General features: G+C 34.8%; 1 protein-coding gene and 2 long non-coding RNA genes across 11 annotated transcripts; 2 read left to right on the top strand and 1 right to left on the bottom strand.

The window, feature by feature from the left end:
* Nucleotides 1-64: 64 nt before the first annotated feature.
* LOC135147660 (uncharacterized) lies at nt 65-4,248 on the bottom strand. Of its 2 annotated transcripts, XR_010285374.1 has the most exons (4): nt 3,703-4,248; nt 3,440-3,615; nt 2,661-2,731; nt 65-1,529 (listed from the first exon to the last, which is right to left on the bottom strand). It is a non-coding gene; the product is annotated as an uncharacterized LOC135147660 (long non-coding RNA). The 2 variants fall into 2 exon arrangements; XR_010285373.1 differs by having other exon boundaries at nt 120-2,731; nt 3,703-4,243.
* A 2,120-nt stretch (nt 4,249-6,368) lies between these two features.
* Nucleotides 6,369-10,914, top strand: LOC108195689 (uncharacterized). Of its 8 annotated transcripts, none has more exons than XR_010285408.1 (8): nt 6,369-6,514; nt 6,916-7,342; nt 7,608-7,709; nt 8,401-8,468; nt 8,549-8,789; nt 8,908-9,019; nt 9,182-9,248; nt 10,552-10,914. It is a non-coding gene; the product is annotated as an uncharacterized LOC108195689 (long non-coding RNA). The 8 variants fall into 8 exon arrangements; XR_010285407.1 differs by having other exon boundaries at nt 8,908-9,053; XR_010285406.1 differs by having other exon boundaries at nt 8,888-9,019.
* A 5,483-nt stretch (nt 10,915-16,397) lies between these two features.
* On the top strand, nt 16,398-18,016 carry LOC108194593 (cytochrome P450 86B1). Its single transcript, XM_017361553.2, has one exon. It carries the CDS (start codon nt 16,398-16,400, stop codon nt 17,973-17,975), a length of 1,578 nt encoding a protein of 525 aa, XP_017217042.1. The 3' UTR covers nt 17,976-18,016.
* Nucleotides 18,017-19,703: the final 1,687 nt, after the last annotated feature.

Raw genomic sequence — 19,703 nt, 5'->3', positions numbered from 1 at the left:
ATTGACTTCAGCTTTAGCGAGAAAAATATACATGGAAGGCATTGTCAAGCAGGCCACTGATAGCCGATATTGGGATCTGTGGGATCTCCAGAAGTTGAGTTCTGAACTAGAGTTAAAGCGACGACATACTTGTTAGAACTAAACCAGGTGCATATCATTTATAATCCATGTGATAATTTGGATATGTATATTTAAAATTTTATCACTTCACAAATGTTATACTACAAGAGTTAACTAATCAGCTAATTGATCTGGAAAAGCATTTCAACTCTCTTGAGCTCAATAAATTTTCTGAATGTGCTGATTCTGGAATGAATCCTAGAACTATGCAAAGCAAGCATGGGTCATCAAGGTAATTAAACTACTATAATGTTAGTCTCCACCATAGTTCCATATCCTTACTCGAGATCTTTTAGGTCTTGTAATTCTTCTATACCATTGCAGTAGGAGCAAGTTTCTTTTAGCTTTACTTAGATAAAATTTTAAAGGTTTTTTGGAACAAGCAGCAAAGTATAACTGAATTCGGTGTTTGACTTGTTTCAGATATGTAAATTCCTTGCATAGTTTACAAAATACAATGAGCGCACAACTAGCAGCTACTGAGCATCTTTCTAAATGTCTCTCAAAGCAAATGGTTGTCCTGAGCATTGAATCACTTTCCAAAAAAAAAACCGAACGTGAAAAGAGATTTATTTGAAACAATAGGCATCCCTTATAACGATGCCCTCTTAAAACTCTCATGGGAGTGAAAGAAAAACTTCAAATACCTCTTCAAAACAGGGTCGTCTGAGTTTGTCAAATTCTGTTGCTGGTAAAGAACAATCCTGGAGAAAAGACTCAACCAGACTTAAAAGTTCTGAACGAGAAACTGCAAGGAGACGCGGAGATTCTTTGGACAGGGTAACATATATTAGGCGTGTTTTAATATCATTTTCTGCTAATATTTCACCCACACCTTAGTGGTCATGTGTATCATGTACTGATGGTAATCCATCTCCTGATCTGGAACAACTATCTCCTGCCGTTCTATCTTCAGCTTCTCTTTCAAGTATTGCAACTGCGAATGATCAGAGGATTGATAATTCAGCTGTTATATATACGCAAGAGGATGAAATAGAATAGGAAGCTCCTGAAGAAAGTCGATCAACTGAACTTATATTCGGTAGTCTTGGTGGGTTTGCTATTGAACTGGTAGTACTTTTGCTAGCACAACTAGTCCAGCAAACCCTCCATTTTCAGTGACAGTTCCCACTTCCCAGTGGTGATGTAACACCCCCATCTTAAATTAAGACGAGAGGTTACCTACAAATCCAAAACCTGCAAACAGAGCACTATATATATTCCAACGATAATAAGCAAGTCTGATAATTCCTAAAATGATTTAAATCCTCCAAAATAATTAAATCCGAATAATGCGAAGAAATAGAACTCTAACAATAAAACTGAATAAATACTAGAAGTCCATAAATCCTAATCAATGAAAAGAAAGGGCTGCTCTCCATCACACACTTCCGAATCCCCCTAAGTACCTGCTAGAAGAAGAATACGGCATGAGCCAAATGCCCAGTACGGATTGGAAGCATTTACAAAACAAGAAACATTTAAAATATTTTGACAGTAATATAAATCAGTTATTTTAAAATAACAGGCTGAAGCAACAAGGGGTTAGGATATTTCATACCGAGATCATATCAGAATATATACAGATACACACATCATAGGGTACCTAATGTGTGCAACAAATCGGATAACGTGTACGGCATATACAACGTCACCGCAAATCACAAATCAAATCAAACTGAACCGGGTGCACCCACGTATCCTAAACAAATAATCAAAATGGCCAAATCTCCTCCCAAAAGCTAACAGAAGGATACGCCGTGACCAATCACACTGTCACGGAAGTGTCATGTCAATGGTGCCGCAAAGACATGGTTGTAGTACCCCTACAGCTGGGTAACTCGGTATACCCTATATCTCTCTAAGGGCTCCAAAACAAATAGTTTTCACAACTTTAAAATCACATGGTACAGATAATTCAAATAATCTGAACAAATTATTTGATGGCCTCTTTATTGAGGGCGTTAATTGGGCCTTATTTGATGGCGTTAATTGTGTCTTAATTAAGGATATTAATATTTTATTATTATGCCTTAATTAAGAGCTTAATTGTCTCAATCATGAGTTATCATGATTGTGGAAATATTTTGATGTAATATGTTAAATATATCGACTTATATTCTTTTTGTTTCTATTGTTTTATTTTCAGGATTCTTGGAAGAAGGCCGGTTTTCTTTTCGGACATTAAAGTTTTATTGTCTAAATTTCCCCGGTCATCTTGCATGACCGACGGTTAGATAATAAGCTTTCTTGAATGAAAGAATTATCACAGTGATTTGCCAATTCTCGTTGAGATTTATTCTCATTTTCAAAAAAAAAAAAAATAATCTGAACAAATCACAATTTGTAAAATCTTTGAAAACCGCATTACAAATATTTAAATCTTTCAAAACAGATTTTTAAAATATTTTTCGGAAATCAAAACAGTCAAATGAATAGCACAAAACAAATTTAGCAAATCGGACGGATTAAAATAGGACAGATCAAAATCATTTAATATCGAAAGGAGTAGCGCTGAATAAAAGGAATAGAATCCGTACCTCGAAAATAGCTAATCGAACACTCACGTACGAGACGCCGTAAATTATTCGCTAAACTCCCAACTCCGAACCTAAATATAAGATTATAATCTATTATTAAAGATTTATAATAATCGACTGAGATATTCACAGACTCGATAATATACCAACAAAATCTCAAATCCAGTGATTAATACTCTAGTCAACACAGGCTGATATTTGTTGCGGAAGCATGCCATAACCCATTTCCTTTCATAAATACTAAGGAGTAAAAACTATACTCTTGTGTGACAGTTGTTATATCCCCTGTACCCAATACACCGTGCATGAATGGGTAGCCAATTAACAAACTAATACAGCATGACGACATAACAAGGCAAAACATTATTCAATATCAAATGGCAGGATACCTTTTCTGCCTATAATTTCCGAGACAAAGCTCTTCCCCGGTACTTGCTCTCTCGCCGCGCAGCTCCTCACTTTATTTCTTAGGGTTTTAACGAGAAGGCCTCTAAATATATATAGCTTTTTAAAATATCCTACAGCTAATAGAACTCTAATAATTAATATTTATCTTTTTATAATCTAATTACTAGTTCTATTTCAAATCTAATCATTTTAATACAAATATTATTATTATCCTAAATTACTAATTCTTTTCTAATCAAATTACTAACTAACATTATTAATTCTATTCTAATTCAGATTTTATTACTAATAATAAATAAATACGGATATTACATATATACCCTCTTAAAAAGGATTCCGTCCCCGGAATCTAACGAAACTAAAACTCGTACCTGAATCGAATAAATGCGGATACCTCTCACGAATAGAATCCTCTAATTCCCAAGTAGCCTCTCGCTTTGAATCATACATATATACAAAGAGTAACTGATCAAAAGTAGAAAATAGAGAGATTTGAGAAAGAGTGCCTTTCGTAATTGGTAAAACCCCCAGCTGAAGAATAGAAACCCTAACAAGATCACATCGAAAAACGAAAAACAAAGTCAATCAATCATATACACAAACACAAAATATATGATAATGAAAAGGGAATGACCTTTTAGCCAATTTATCAGGCGCTGGAGCTTTTTTAACACTGCTATTATCAAAACCATCATCGAATCGAGACTTAAAGAAGACCCATCCACTGAATTTCTATGCTTGTGAGTCCCTGAGTCACACACAATCCGTGACCCGACCCATGACCCATCCATTGAAGTCAGCGACGATGTCGTCTAAGCAGAGGTCGTCGTTTTCGAAACGGAAGCAGATCTCAGATTGGGCTCGGCGGTGGTAGGTCCGGCGAGTTGGTAATTCAGGCATCTGGTTGAAGTCTAGCATGGGGTTAAAGCTTGACGAGAGAGAGATGCGTGCAAGAGACTACGAGTGAGAGAGATGGAGAAAGAGAGAGGGTGTGGACAGTGAAAGGGGGCGAGGGCGAGAAAGGGGGAACGGGGGAATAGAGTTTTGGTTCAGGAAAAATTCAAAATTTTGGTTGAGGAATGGAATGTGTATGTATGTAATGAGGTACTTGTACTTTAGTTGTTTTGATTTTATTTTCGAAAATTTTTGATTAGACAGCGAGTATGTTTTAAAACGATGTTTATAGATATTTTAACATCGCTTAAAAATCGAACGATATTAAAATTACTTTTAACATCAGTGGTTTTCCTAACCGATGTTAAAACGGCGATGTCTATTGCATTATTTTTAGTAGTGCTACAACAGATTTCAAATAGAAGGTGAGCTCATTACACAACACAGCAGTTAAGCTTGAATACAAAATGTGCCTATCACACTGAATCGACAGACTTGGTCACCATATTATCAACATGCATCTTAGTCGAGACTCAAGACACGATGCTCAAACAAATCTTTGTATCAAATGAGAAAGCAAGCGATAATTTCCAGATCAAAAGCAAATGAAACATAATGATATCGATAGATGTTCACACAATCCGTGATCAGGTTAATAGAACAGCATAAAAGGTGTATAAAAAAGGGACACAGTCCTCTAAATAACCAAATAAATCCTAAGAAAATGAAACAAAAAACATCTGCAAATGTATCATGTACGTGGACATAATATTATTGGGGCCGTTTGGCCAAGCTTAAAAAAGTGATTCCATGCTTAAAGTAAAAAAGTGGAGTAGAAGTGAGGAGTAAATAAGTTAATAAAGTGTTTGGAAAAAAAGCAGAAGCTGTGAGATAGAAGTTAGCATTCTCAGCTTTTTAAAAGTGCTTCTACTTCTTTACACAAACGGGTCAAGAAAAGCAGAAGGCAGAAGTAGAAATTGCTTCCGGTTCCCAAACATGCACATTGTCTTTTGCTTCGATCTCAAGCTTAAGTTGTACTGTATTTGATTTTGTTTCAGTTAGATTATTGTTTAATTTTGATCGATTACTAAATGTTATCTTGGTAGTTTATGCAGAATAAGTTTCAAAACTCAGCTGGAGACATTGACACCAAGTATATATAGGTGGTGTTTGGCCACGGCTTTTAAGCCAACTTCCGGGCTTATAAGTTAGAAGCACTTATTTCATACTGTTTGTGTAATAAGTCAAGAAGCACTTATAAAAAGCTGAGAATGCTAGCTTTTGTTTCAGGATTTCTGCTTATTTTCCAAACACTTTAATCACTTATAAGTCTTAACTTGCTTCTAACTTATATTTCACTTCTTTACTTTAAGCAAGAAGCACTTATTTTAAACTCATGCAATTCAAACTTAAACAAATAACAAAAACCCGTTATATACTGGTTCCAAAATAAGTCAAAGCAGGGGCGGACACAAACTTGGGCTGGACCCGTCTCTGGCCGCATCCCACCGTGTTCACTGTTAAATTATTTTTAAGATTTGAAATCTTTGCTATATATTCCAGCCCAGCCCGAATCTGTGCTATATATTCTAGCCCAGCCCGGGTGCTATCAAAACCACAACCCAACTTTGAGCTCGTTCTGTTTCAGTATCAATCTTGTGCGTGCACGCAGTAGAGAGTCTAGAGACTCTTGTTTCTTGTACTTTACTTTTATAATTTAGTATTCTAAGTGTTATTTTTAAAAATATTTATATTACAAGATATTCAATTTTATCTTTGTAATAATTTTAGAAAATTTTAAAAAAAGTTAGACATCAGTGACATTTTCCTGAGGGTTATCATTATTATTATGTTCCTTATTTATCATATTTTTTATTTGTGGAAAATTCTTTTGAAAAGAGAATAGAAAAAAATACTCATTATATTTATAAATTATATAGCAACAATTTTTTTTATTAGTATAATGAAGCATAATCATTTTAACAATAGTTACATATATAATATATTAAAATATAGGAGTTTATAACAAGGAAGAATATAAATAAATTTTAGTTTTTGTCAAAGTTAAATATTTTGAAGACAAAGATAAATATGTTTTATGAATTCTTCAAAAAAAAAGTATGTTTTATGATTTTATTTTTTTTTGAGACTTAAAATCATAATTACTTTTAATTATAAAAATTTGAATTGGAACAAGGACAAATAATATGGGAAAAAAAAATTCTTGACAAACAAGACTATTAAAATAGAAAAAAGGAGTACATTAATGCGCGTGAGTCAAACCAACTAAAAAATAAAATACGCGAGTCCAACCAAATCTACTTCTATATATTATAGTGCGACGAGGGGCATTTTGAGCCAAAAAAATCCCTATGAAATTACATGAATACCTTTATTTGTTTGAAAATTACGTGCTTTGCCATACCCGTTGTTAATTAGATATGCTCCCTGCCTCTTGAGTTTCGCCTCTTCAGTTCCGCTGCTTGTGTGTATAATATGTACTGAAATTTTTTCCGCAGCTAATTATCAGAGTCTCAAACCCAATTAGAAAGGTAATCTTCTCTCCTTTCCAATCTATCTTAGTGACGTGTATCTATATCTATGTATATATCTTTAGGACCCGATGTTTGTTCAATTATTTCTCATTTGAAATCTTGCGAAATGGCCCTAAAGGTTAAAATTCGTAGTGGTATATGCGGATTTTCTTTATGAAAATAATTTTGTTGTTTTGAGAATGTTGTGGTCACTGGTGAGCGTAAATGTAAATAATTCAAAAATATAGTTGTTGTGAAAGGACTTTAGCTGAGTTGAATTTGAAGGTTTTGTTAGATAAAGTTTAAGTTTTTAGAATTGGTATGTAAGATCAGGTAGTCAATATCTTTGTATTGTTTAATTGATTGATCTGATCTGTATTTTTACTTCTTCAAATATAATGATCTAAGTATTTCCACAGGATAGGGGTTGAATGCTATACTATTGATTGTACTAGAATGCTGCTGCTTTGTTTGCATCTGATTGGTAAAAAGAATATAAGTTTATAGAGGAAAAAAAAGGGCGAGGATAAGAAAATTGAATATGGAGATGTGGCTTTGGGGTTTGATTTAATAGGGGGAAGAGCTAAACTTTGCCTAAAAGATACATAGAGCGACAAGAAGTCTTAGTGGCAAGGAGATGATGATCTTCTGTGTAGACAAAGTTGATCTCAAGGATTTGATGTTCAGTTGGAGAAGCACTTGAACAGGTTCCTTCAATCAACCTAAAAACCATATTTGCCTCTACCCAAAGAAGATTGGGAGCTTGATCTATGTAACCTGGGGATAAAATACTATAAAGCTCTGGTACTGTATATAGGGTAACTTATGAGGAAACAGACGTTGCAGGTAACAGATGTTACATTTCAAGAATCTATTTGCGATTTTTTTTGGTTATCTAACTTGTGTTTTATTACCATTCTCACATTCTCTTTGTGATATGTTTTAGCTACTCTAATACTATTGGATCCATCAGTTCTCTTTTTTAGAGAATTGGCTTTCATTGTGGTTGAGACAAATTGAAACTAGCTATTGTTTTGTACGATTACTTTTTGTGCCTTTTAATTTATATATCTGAAAGATCTCACCAAACTTCGTCATTCTTATATCATAGTGAAGCTGCTGGATTGGAGAGAGGACGGGAATGCCAATAGTGCAGAAACTGCAGCTGTGATGTCATCATATTTAGAGAAGGATCAATTACACTTAACATACGGTAAATCTAATTTTCACCTGCTCGGTTACACTCAGAAGTGATAATATATATAAATTATGATATTAGACTTCAGCTTTCATGGCATTGATTCATTATGTATTACTGCTATTCCCAAATTAATTTTTATTTTAAAATAAAAGCTGAATTAAACGGCAAACTGTAGAGCAGGGAGTGGTAGGGATAGCAAGTACCACAGGAGTCACAGTGGTACAAAAGATCAGTATAGGCTGGAGGTCGTTAATTGATATCACATACTGGATAAGCCATTAAGATTTAAGATTAACCAAGACACTTGTTTGGGTCAAAATAAATCACCTAAGACTAATAGTAATCAGGAAGGATCAAAATGATTATCCAATTGAAGATAGATTGAAACAACCAATATTTTCCATTAATAACGTATAAAAAATGTATGCCTGATCAAAATTGGAGATCCTTGCTTCTGCTCCATTTGTGTGGGTTCCATTTGTTGAAGTAATTTTTCCGAATATTGCTAATTATTATAAAATTCCGGGCTCCGCAGAAACTTTGCCAATTAAAACAGTAAATAGACAGTGTTCATCCGATCTGCAGCTATCAAAGCTGGATTTTATGACATTGGTAGCGTGACATTTTATTTTATATCTTTATTGGTGCCTATGATGTAAACCTTTATATTTTCGAACATCTCTGAATGTTATGATTTGAATAGGGATTGGTGTTGGGTTAGAATCCATGACAATAAACTCCATGCGTTGGGATGGAACAGTCAATTCAAGGGTGAAATATATATTTCTCTCAAATTTGTGTTATTTTAAAATGTGCAGTTCACTAAAAACCAGTCCTGTTAAATTCACTAGGTGGCGCAAAACTGTCTTCTACCAATGGCTGTTGCAAGTCGTGATGGAGTTACAAGATTGGATCAGGATCAAGCTGCAGTTGTTTTCTGGATCTGACTGTTCAACATTACAGTAATATTTCTATTATGTTACCTCTTTTTTTTATGTACTTCATTAGGTTGATTTACACAAAAAGGCTTCGGCGGCTGCTGCTGCTGCTTTAGGAAGGTTTAAGGATGAGATAGTACATGTACACACCAAGGTGATCCTCTTCAATTGTAGTTTCCGCAACTGCATAGTACTTTTTGCATCGCAGTTTATATAAATTTGTGGTTTTCACTATATGCTTTGTTTTAATAGATCGTGGACATTAAAAATAGGGATAAAAAACCTGTTACAATCTCTGTGGATGATGTGATTCGGGCAAACATAGATGTGGCAGATCTTGGGAACTAAAGCCCTCATTTAAGAAAGACAGGACGACGACTGCTGGTAACTAGGGGAGAGCATTTGGTTTGGTTAACCGGTAACTGAACTGAATAACCGAAGAAATGAAACAACTAGATGAACGTATATTTATTTATTATTTGATTATTTTTGCACTGCTCACCTTTATATTTATTAAGAATATTTAGTGGTATTTTCTTTTTTCAGCACTAGAGAAAATGAACATGGATGCAAGTTCTGCAGCAGCTTCAGCGACTGGAACAAGTCATCCACCGTAAGTATTTAATTTGTTTTTGTTTTTTCTGATTACTTGTAATCTGGATACAAATGACTATGTGAAGCTGTGATATATTCTGTCTTTCTGACCCTTCAAACTACTTATTCCTTGGCCACTGTTAGCACTTGCAGTTTGAAGCTATATGATGCAGTAGATTAGATGGGTACTCTGAAAAATATATAAGACTGTATCATTAGTTTGGTTAATCAATCTACACTTCACTGCTATGTTTTCTCAGTTGTACACTTTTTATTTTCTGTATCTTTTTTTGTTTACTGTAATTGTTAGAGGTCTTTGGGAGGTAATTGTGCTGTACATATTAAGTTTGAGTTGGCATTTCAAAATTATCTGCCCAGGCTGCATAAGTTGTACAATAATTATTTGATCGAGCTTGCAGTTTGAAGCTGCATGATATTGTTTGAACAAAGTAGAGGTACTTCTGGTATATGGTTCTCTAACCTTATGCCTTAGGTCGTTTTATTGTTTCTGTATTGGTAGCCATGTTAATCCGTCCTGAGAAGGTCATGTTCTTGTTTTGCTGCTGGATAGCTTTCTCTCTTTCAAGTTGAGAATAAGCATAATTGAGTATCTGGCCATGAGTTTGAACTTGCTTTTCTTTGGGAATCATTTGGATTCATTTTCTTTCCATCAGAAATAGCATCCTGTTGCTGAGAGGCACTTGCAGTTGTATAGTTCTGAACTAGTGATTGATCATCGTCCACTTCAATTCTAGAAAATTCAGGATGCTTGATACTTTTTAAATTCAGTTGTTATTAATTGTACATGGACAGAAGAGCTTCTCTTTTTTGTTTACTGGAAATGATACAGAGTCGTGGATTCTATTTGTTTTACGGTTTTTCTATGGTGTGCCCATGGGCACACAATAAGCACTAACTCCTATGATTTTGATGCATTTTTATTGGTCATCTAATCATAAATAAGGATGGCCCCCCTGCATTTACACCAAAGTCCACCAACTAAAATCCACCAAACTCATCAAATTTAGTGTATATATAATGTGTGCCCATGGGCACACACTAGACAAACCCTGCACAATATTGTTGGCTAAGTTCAATCTTCCCATCCCTGCAATTGTTCAGGCCATTAGTGTTTTAAAAAGACTTGACATGTTTCTTCGGATAGTATCAGTCAGGCACTCAGTCGCATAACCATGCACCATCACTCCATAAGTTGTAAATGATTTAAGTTAAGTTACTGTATGATCTGAGCTTGCCATGTAGTTATCGGTCCACCACTTAAATACATATATATGTTATTGTATTCCTTTGTCATTTTGCAGCAGCACCAGTCAGAGAGGAGCGCCAATAGCTTGTATGTCTCCATCCAGTCAAAGACTCCAAGCATTCAGCAATCAGGGCACTTCTGCAGTCAGCCATAAGCCATTAGCATTAGCAATTAACACTTAATATTAACACTCAGCAAGATACAAGACTGTGCAACTGTGATGCCAAGATGTATTTAAACTTTCTGATTCAGTAATCGTATTCATGACTTGTAAAGTAATTTGTATTCATGACTTGTAAAGTAATTTCTGTGTTTGTTTCTGTAATTCAAGATTTGGTCAAATTTCGGTTTTGAACTTCGGTTTTCGGTAAAAATCGAAATATGAATTTCGGCTCGGTTTTAAAACCGAATTAATTTCGGTTTGGTGTTCGGTTGCATTTTTGTTCTATTTCGGTTTTGGTTAACTGAATTTAAATTCGGTTTTTACAGAATGTCTAGCCCAACTAAGAATCTTAAACATGACCTATTTTTGGAATATTAATTTATGTCACTACTCATCAATTCATCAATGATATTATATAGGAAATTCTAGCCAGGTAAGTGTGTTGCAGAGAAGTACTGCTATGCAGAAAGAATTACCAGTTCTTAAATATTTAGGTATGTTTCTCTTTGTTTAGTTCTTGACTAACAAATTTTACAAGGTCTGTTGGGCTATAAGTTATTCATATTTACATGAAATGTATCCGCACCAAAATCTGACTATATGTATGTGTTATACAATATATGCACATACCTAATTTGATGCTAAAGTAGAGTTGTTTTTTTGACACTCTTTACAAATATCGGCAATATGGTGACATGAATTGATGATCCCTCTTTGCAAATAGTTTCATACAGGAGAAGGTTGACACAAAACTAATATACAATCGAAATGAACAAAACTTCTGATCAGAAATATATTCAGTTATATAACAGTGCCCGTGCCTCGCACGGGCTTCTACGCTAGTGCTGGTATTAAACTCCATGCCAATGCTTAATAATTATCGCTTGATAATGGACGAATAGACGCGCTGAATAATTTTACCATTATTTCAAAATTAAAATTATGAAGATAATATAGAAAGTCACTAAGAGTTCGACACATATCCAATTATAAAAACTCTCTCTTCAAAACCCTAAAGCCGCCTCCGCCATTCATCCGAGGGCTTCCATCGGCTTTCACCGGTGGAAAGCCCCAATCTTACCTTCTTATATTATTATTATTAATTAATCTCTTGTTTTCTTGAATAAGTTCCCAATTTTTTGGGTTTTGTTTGGTCTCTCCTGGTGAGAGTTAGGTTTTTATTTGGATTTTGTGTGTTCATCATGTCCGGGATTACAGATCTGCAGGATTTTCATGGTGCTGATTCAGTGATAAAGGTTTGTATGGTGATACATTTATGGTCGATTGCTCAAAACAACATTGAGAGTATTACAGCATGTACATATCTCTTCAAAAAATCGCTTGGTTACCTACCGAAGAAGGAAGGATTCAACAGCGATATGATTATGCGTTTGTTCAATTTCGATTATATCTGTAGATGCTGTATGGCTTTTCATTATTGAATTATTTTCCTTTTTCAAAAAATATAGAAAGTCACTTAAATTTAAATATTTTTTTGTCGCATCTCTTTCTACTTGTCAAACCGGAATTAATCAAATAAGAAGTTAATTTATAACCGACTAATAATTAGATTATAATTCCGTTAAATCATGTCAGAGCCCCACTTTATAAATAACTCGAACAGGGATTCGTCGAAGCCGCTACGAAAATTATCAGAGTGGGCTATTGATTTCGTGGCGCAGTTAATGGTGTACCGGTACTACTAATAGTTGTTTACTTGTTTTTTTTTAAAAAAAAACTCTTAACTATATAGTCAGGTGATAAAACAAATAACATATTAAAAATAATTACATAATTTGTTTCATGATTGTTTAACACATAAAATTTAAAAATTCTATTGGCAAAAAAAAAAGAATTTAAAAATTTTTGAAGTCAAAAATGAAATCAAAGACATCCCAGACGATCCAAATTGCATTTAACATATCCGAAAATAGTAACATCGCAATTGACCATATCACATAAAAATCATTGTTAGCCCAATGTTCAGAAACATCAATCGTAAAAATTGAGATGGAGAAACGGCACCACGGCTATCTACATGTCGGACACCAATTATAGACCTGTCGAAGGCATCCCAGCTAGCTACATACTGGATACCACCTATAGACATGTCAAAAGTGTAAACCCGTAAAAGATGAACAATCTTTGGTTATAAGGTGAGTTTTTGCAATAATCACCACAGTCCCAGATTCGATACAATCTTTGCAAATCATCAAAAATTTCAATAAACTTCTTCTCAACAGATCCAACACTAAATAAACCCAATCACAATTAATCAAAAACACTCGACAAAACACACACTCCAAGAAAACACCCAAAAAATTGGGTTTTATTGAGGAAAAGTTAACGAGAGTAAAAGATAATGAAGGGGTTGGGGCTTTCCGTCGGAGAAAACGAGTGGAAGCCCCTCGATTTACTTGAAAATGAGCAAATCCTAACGAAGGATCATAAAGAGGCGGTTATTCACTAATAGTTGTTTTTAATTAAGCACTAAAAGGACAGTTCTAAACTCTAGCTCGGGGCATTTTAGCTCTCTAGCGCTAGGCTGAGAGATTTGGCCTCTCCAACGCTAGCTCGGGGTACTTGGGCTCTCCCATGCTAGGTCGGGGCAGTTGGCATCTCCGACACTAGCTCGGAGTACTTGGGGTCTTCCGCGCTTGGCCGGACACCTCTAGCTTGGGACACTGGGGCTCTCCTACACTAGGCCTGGACACTTGTCTCTCAACACTAACTCGGGGCACTTTCGCTCTCCCGCGTTAGGCCGAGGTACATGGCCTCTCTAACGCTAGATTGGGGCACTTAGGCTCTCCCATTCTAGGAAGGGGCACTTGGCATCTCCAACACTAGCTCGTGGCACTTAGGCTCTCCCACGCTAGGCTAGACACCACTAATTTGGGGCATATGGGTTCTCCCACGTTAGGTCGTGCACTTAGTCTCTCAACACTAGCTCGGGGTATTTTTTCTCTCCCGCACTAGGCGAGTGACTTGGCCTCTCCAACGCTAGTTTGGGGGGTTATCAATCCCATCAAAAGTGAGCTCGTGAAGGTGCCCCATGCTGACCAAATATGTTTTCTAATCATGTTCAAGAGAAAGCCATCAGAGAGAGAATCCATAGAATCCTTACCTTATTTCTAGTATTATTTAGGGTTCCGTAGCAGAACTTCACATTCAAAAAATGTGAATATCTATGTATTATATTTTAAAATTATTTTTGAACACACACAACGATGGAAAAACATCAAAAAAACATGCATTTAGATTTGGATCCTAAAAATCTATTTAAAATTTCGGGTTCTGCAGTAGTAAGGACTGTTTTTCTGTTGAGCGCGATCCTTAATAAGTTTTTAAAGTGTTTTGATTCTAAATAATTGGGAGATGAAAGTTACATTATAAATTAATAACCAGTAACTTTGAAATCTGATGTGTGTGTCTAACCCAAATACCTTACATATATCGATAGTAGTCTATAATTTGATATCTGCAATGAAAACAATTGCGTTTTTAAAATCAAAGCTTAAAAAGTAAATGAATTGAGGGGCGAACTGGAAAATTATAAACAAAATATATTATAAAACTATACTTTTTTTACATATATATACCTACACATATACATATCGGGTCATTTTCTTTTTGAAACCCTTAGCCTAAGAATTTTTAGAACCTTATAGTATTAATTAGGGTTCTTAGCAGAACGGCACATGCAAAAAATGTGGTATTTAATCCTATTTATGTATTATATTTTAAAATTATTTTTGAATACACACAATGATGAAAAAACATGTATTTAAATTTAAATCCCGAAAATCTATTTATAGTTTAGAATTCTGCAGCAAAATGGTTCTAAAATTTTATTATAAAGATTGGTTCTCTTTGCGCGTCACCCTACTTGTTAAACCTCAATTTTATATTTGTCTAGACCCCACAGTTTCTGGAGCGTGCCCCTAAAGAGAATCCTAATTTTTCTTGTTTGTTTTTTTTTTTTTTTTTTAAACATTTCTTGTTTGTTCTTGTTTCAGATATTAAAATCATCCATTCTTCCCGCACAGTGGAGACCTCTCCAACACACTCTTAATATATATTTTTTTATAATAATCATAAAATATATGCTTCCTAACAAGTGAATTATTGAAAATCAAGATAATATTAACATATTCTTGATACTTCTTTGTTCATTTATATTTATTTTTATTTATGAAAAAAGCGGGAAACAGAATTGAAGGTAAGTGAATATTATATATGTAAAAGTATATTAAGGACATTTAGATCTTCTTTTAAAAAGAGAGGAAAGAGAATAAACTTTTAAATTTTTAAAGAGTTTCTAGTAACCCATTAAAGAATTAATTTTTTATAATTATTTTAAATTTGGTGTTAAGAGCTTATTTGAAAAATCTATTTGAGATTCTCGTATATAATATTTTTTTTCTATTTTTTGTGTAACACTTTGATTTTTTACACGTATTTTTAGTTGGGCTGTGTCAAATGGTAAGGGTCATTATTTTTAGTTATTTTATTTTATGAATTAAAGTTTTGATTAAGTATTTATATTCAGAAAAAAGAAAGAAATTTCTAAATTTTCTTTTTATCAAATCAAATATTAAAAAATTACTTTTTCCTTCAATAAAAATAATTCTTTTTAACCATACAATGACGATGATCGAAAAATGTGGTACGAAACATAAAAGCGTCGCATAGAAAACAAAGAGAATAATGGGGTGTTTGGCCCGGTTTAAAAACTCGGCTACTGGATTTATAAATTAAAAATATTTATTCGTACGATCTATATAAAGAGTCAAAAAGTGCTTATAAAAAATCGAAAATACTAGTTTATGTTTCCTAACTTCTAATTCTTTATTAAATACTTTAATGATTTATAAGTTATAACTTATTTTTAACTTCCACTTCACCTTTTTATTTTAGATAAAAAATATTTATTTTAAACTCAGCGAAACAGCACAATAATTCATAAGTAATTAAAAGCGGGAAGAAGTAGTTGATGGTTGATTGAGAATCAAAGAGTAGCTTTAAATATAAAATAAGTTATTCAGAAAGATACATATCAGACTTTAAATCGGTTTTAACTTCTTTTTTTAAAAAAGAAAACGAAGACGGTGTCCAACTCATGAACCGAAAATATATGCAAAATATTGCTTAAATACTGCTATGTTTGTTTCAAATTAGCGATTCATTTTGATTTTTCATTTGAATTGTTCAATTCTAAAATTTAGTATAATGAAAAATATTGTATATATTAATAAAAAGTATGTACGGTCTCTTTTGTATTTACTAAAGTAATTTTTTTTTTTTTTTTTTGAAAATACTAAAGTAATTTTTTAAAATTATGAAAAGATAATATATGATTGTAATGACCCATTTTTGATAACTATAAATTAATATTTATAATTTTTAAGAAGGTCTTATTGTTGCTCTGTAAGTACGGGATATATAGGCCATTTATCGAGACAAATTCTTAAGTAAGGACAAGAGCATCTAGGTACTTGAGACTTTATAATGTTTGTTTTCGAGTTTTCGAGGAGCACATAATTTGTACACTGTTCTTGAATACGCATGTATAGCTAGAGTAGAGATTGTGTGTGCACTGTCTACATCAGTTAAGACCTTGAGCAACGATAGACGGTGGCAATTATGTGGTTGTTAAGCGAGTTGCATGTCTAAAACTTCCCTAATCTATTCTATAAATTCACCTAGCTCATTGTTATTCCAAATTATCACATTTCAAGATGAGCACCACGGAGGTTTTCTTCTCCTCTGCAGTCACTACACTGTGTGATAAACTCAGCCTTTACGACGTAGCATTTTTGCTGTTCTGTCTCTTTGTTTTCAGCTCACTTGTTCAGAAACTCACTTCCAAGGGCCCAATGTTATGGCCACTGGTCGGAATCTTTCCGACGATGATCATGCACTCTACTTGCCTTCATGAATGGATCACAAAAGCTTTGATCGATAATCGAGGCACGGTTCCGTTTAGAGGTCTTAGCGTTGGTGGAATTTGTGGTATTGTCACGGCTGATCCTGTGAAGATAGAGTACATGTTGAACTCCAAGTTCAATAATTTTCCGAAAGGGAGATACTACAGGGAAAGGTTTGCTGAGTTGCTTGGAGAAGGGATTTTCAATGCTGATGATCAGTCTTGGAAACATCAAAGACAGGCGGCTGCTACTGTTATGCATTCGATACGATTCGTGGAGTACTCGACGCAGAGCATGCAGGATCTGGTGCACAAGAAGCTTCTGAAAGTGTTGGAAAATCTAGTGGAGTCCAAGGTTTGCATTGATTTACAAGAATTGTTGCTCCGGTTTACATTTGATAACATTTGTGTAGCAGCCTTTGGTGTCGATCCAGGGTGCATGTCGATTGGCCTGCCAGATGTGCCGTTTGCTAAAGCTTTGGAGGAAGCCACTGAATCGACTTTATGCAGGTTCATGGTTCCTCCATTTGTGTGGAAGGCTTTAAAGTTCTTCGACTTGGGCTTTGAGAGAAGACTTAAGGAATCAGTCAAAGTTGTGCATGACTTTGCAGCCAAGACTGTCCAGGAGAGGAAGGAAGAATTAGAACAAGAACAGGACATTAATTTGGACGAAAAATTTGATTTATTGTCCAGGGTCATAAACCTGGAAAAGGGAGGTAAAAACGGTTATTTTTCGGATAAATTGTTGGAAGATTTCTGCATAAGCTTCATCTTAGCAGGCAGAGACACGAGCTCAGTGGGTCTAGCTTGGTTTTTCTGGCTAGTTTCCACACACCCTCATGTCGAAAAAAACATTCTGCAAGAAATTCATGAAATCCTCAGTCTGCGACAGCAAAACATCCAAAAAGAACTCAAGAACATTATTTTCACAACAGACGAGCTCCACAAAATGGTCTATCTTCAAGCAGCATTGTCCGAATCACTACGCCTCTACCCCCCTCTCCCTTTCGATTTCAAAGAAGTTTTAGAGGACGATGTGTTTCCAGATGGCACGACAGTAAAAAGCGGTGAAAAGGTCCTCTACAGCATTTTCTCAATGGCCAGGATGGAATCTGTCTGGGGCAGCGAATGTCGCAAATTCAAGCCTGAGAGATGGATCAAAGAAGGCGCATTCGTGAGCGAAAATCCGTTCAAGTATGCTGTGTTCAATGGAGGGCCGAGGCTGTGTGTGGGCAAGAAGTTCGCTTACACGCAGATGAAAATGGTGACAGCTTCAATTTTAGCAAGGTATTCAATTCAAGTTGTTGAAGGATTTGAAGTTGCACCAAAAACAACCACCACACTTTACATGAAGAATGGCCTAATGGTTAAGCTTGTGCCACGAAATTAATTTATATGTTTAAATTAGTGGATTAAGCTTGATTGATTCATAACTAGCAAGTGTAATAAAGGAATAAATCGCTTAATTAAATTTGTCTAAGTGCAAGTTTTATAGTACTTTGAATAATTGAATTCTGTAAAGTGGTTCTCTGTTTTATACATGAAATTATCATAAAATCCGTGGCATGTACCGGCCACTAGTTTATGTTGTTTTAAATGATATTTGTATTTGATCTTGTTGGTTTTAGTTTGTAAAACACTGCTATACTTGAAACATATAGAAGCAGAGAAGATATGCTAAAGATTGATTTATTTTATTGCTCCAGACTTAGGCATTTAAATAAGCTACAAATCAAAAACTGAAATACAAACTTAAATAAAATAGATAATGCTCAGCAAGAAATCAGTGCTGAATTTATTCCTAGAATGATTTATGCCAGAAGATCAGCCTTTGCAATTACTGAGGTAATATTCAAACACTCCTCCTTGCTTCAGTAGGTGCAAATACCAATTCTTTCTCTCAATTCTTCAAATCTACCCTTAGCAAGGGGTTTTGTAAATATGTCTGCCAGCTGATCTTCAGTCCTACAATACTTCAAACGTACTGCACCATCCTTCTGAACATCTCTTACAAAGAACAATTTAATGCTGAAATGCTTGGTTTTTCCATGAAAAACCGGATTGTTTGAGATGGAAATTGCAGCCTGATTATCAACCTTAACTTCAGTACTTAGCTTCTGCTCCAGATTTAAATCAAATAAAATTTTTCTGAGCCACAAAGCATGATTAACAGCTGCTGTTGCTGCTATCAATTCTGCTTCAGCTGTTGATTGCGCAACTATCTCTTGTTTCTTAGAACTCCAAGTAAAAATTCCTGATCCAAAGCAGAAACAGAATCCAGAGGTGCTCTTCATGTCATCCAGAGACCCTCCCCAATCACTATCAGCGTAACCTTGTAACTCAAAGTTCTGCGAAGAACAAAATTTGATCCCAAAGCTTAAGGTCCCTTTGATATACCGGAGAACTTGTTTAGCAGCCTTAAAGTGAGTCTCGGTAGCACAATTCAAGAATATGGACAGAACATTAACAGCATATAGAACATCTGGCCTTGTTGCCGTAAGATACATTAGACACCCAATCAGGCTCCTGTAATGTGATTCATTTACCTTTTCTCCATCATCTTTAAAGAGCTTCACCTTGGGACACATAGGAGTGCTCACACTTTTACAACCCTCCATTTTAAATTTTTTCAAGATCTCCTTGGCATACTTCTGTTGACACATAAAAATTTCACCTTCCCTTTGCTTGATTTCAATTCCAAGAAAATAAGACATCTCTCCAAGGTCCGCCATTTCAAATTCTTGCTCCATGTTTTCCTTGAACTTCTGAACAAGTTCATTGCTGCTGCCAGTTACTAAAAGATCATCAACATACAAGGATACAACAATAAGATCATTTTGCTCAACTTTAACATATAACGTGGACTTACTAAGGCTTTTAGCAAAGCCTAAACTCAACAAATATTCATCAATTCTTTTGTACCAGGCCCTTGGCGCCTGTTTTAAGCCGTACAACGCCTTCTTCAATCGATACACTTTGTGCTCCTGCCCTTTTACAACGAAGGCTTCGGGCTGATCAACATATATTTCTTCTTCCAGAAAGCCATTTAAGAAGGCTGATTTGACATCAAGTTGATGAATTTTCCACTTATTTTGGGCTGCAATAGCTAGTAACATTC

This window comes from Daucus carota, chromosome 7, assembly GCF_001625215.2.
Source record: "Daucus carota subsp. sativus chromosome 7, DH1 v3.0, whole genome shotgun sequence".
Taxonomy (NCBI): Eukaryota; Viridiplantae; Streptophyta; class Magnoliopsida; order Apiales; family Apiaceae; genus Daucus; species Daucus carota.
Note: the sequence above shows the minus strand (reverse complement) of the source record. Positions and strands in the feature narration are given on the sequence as shown.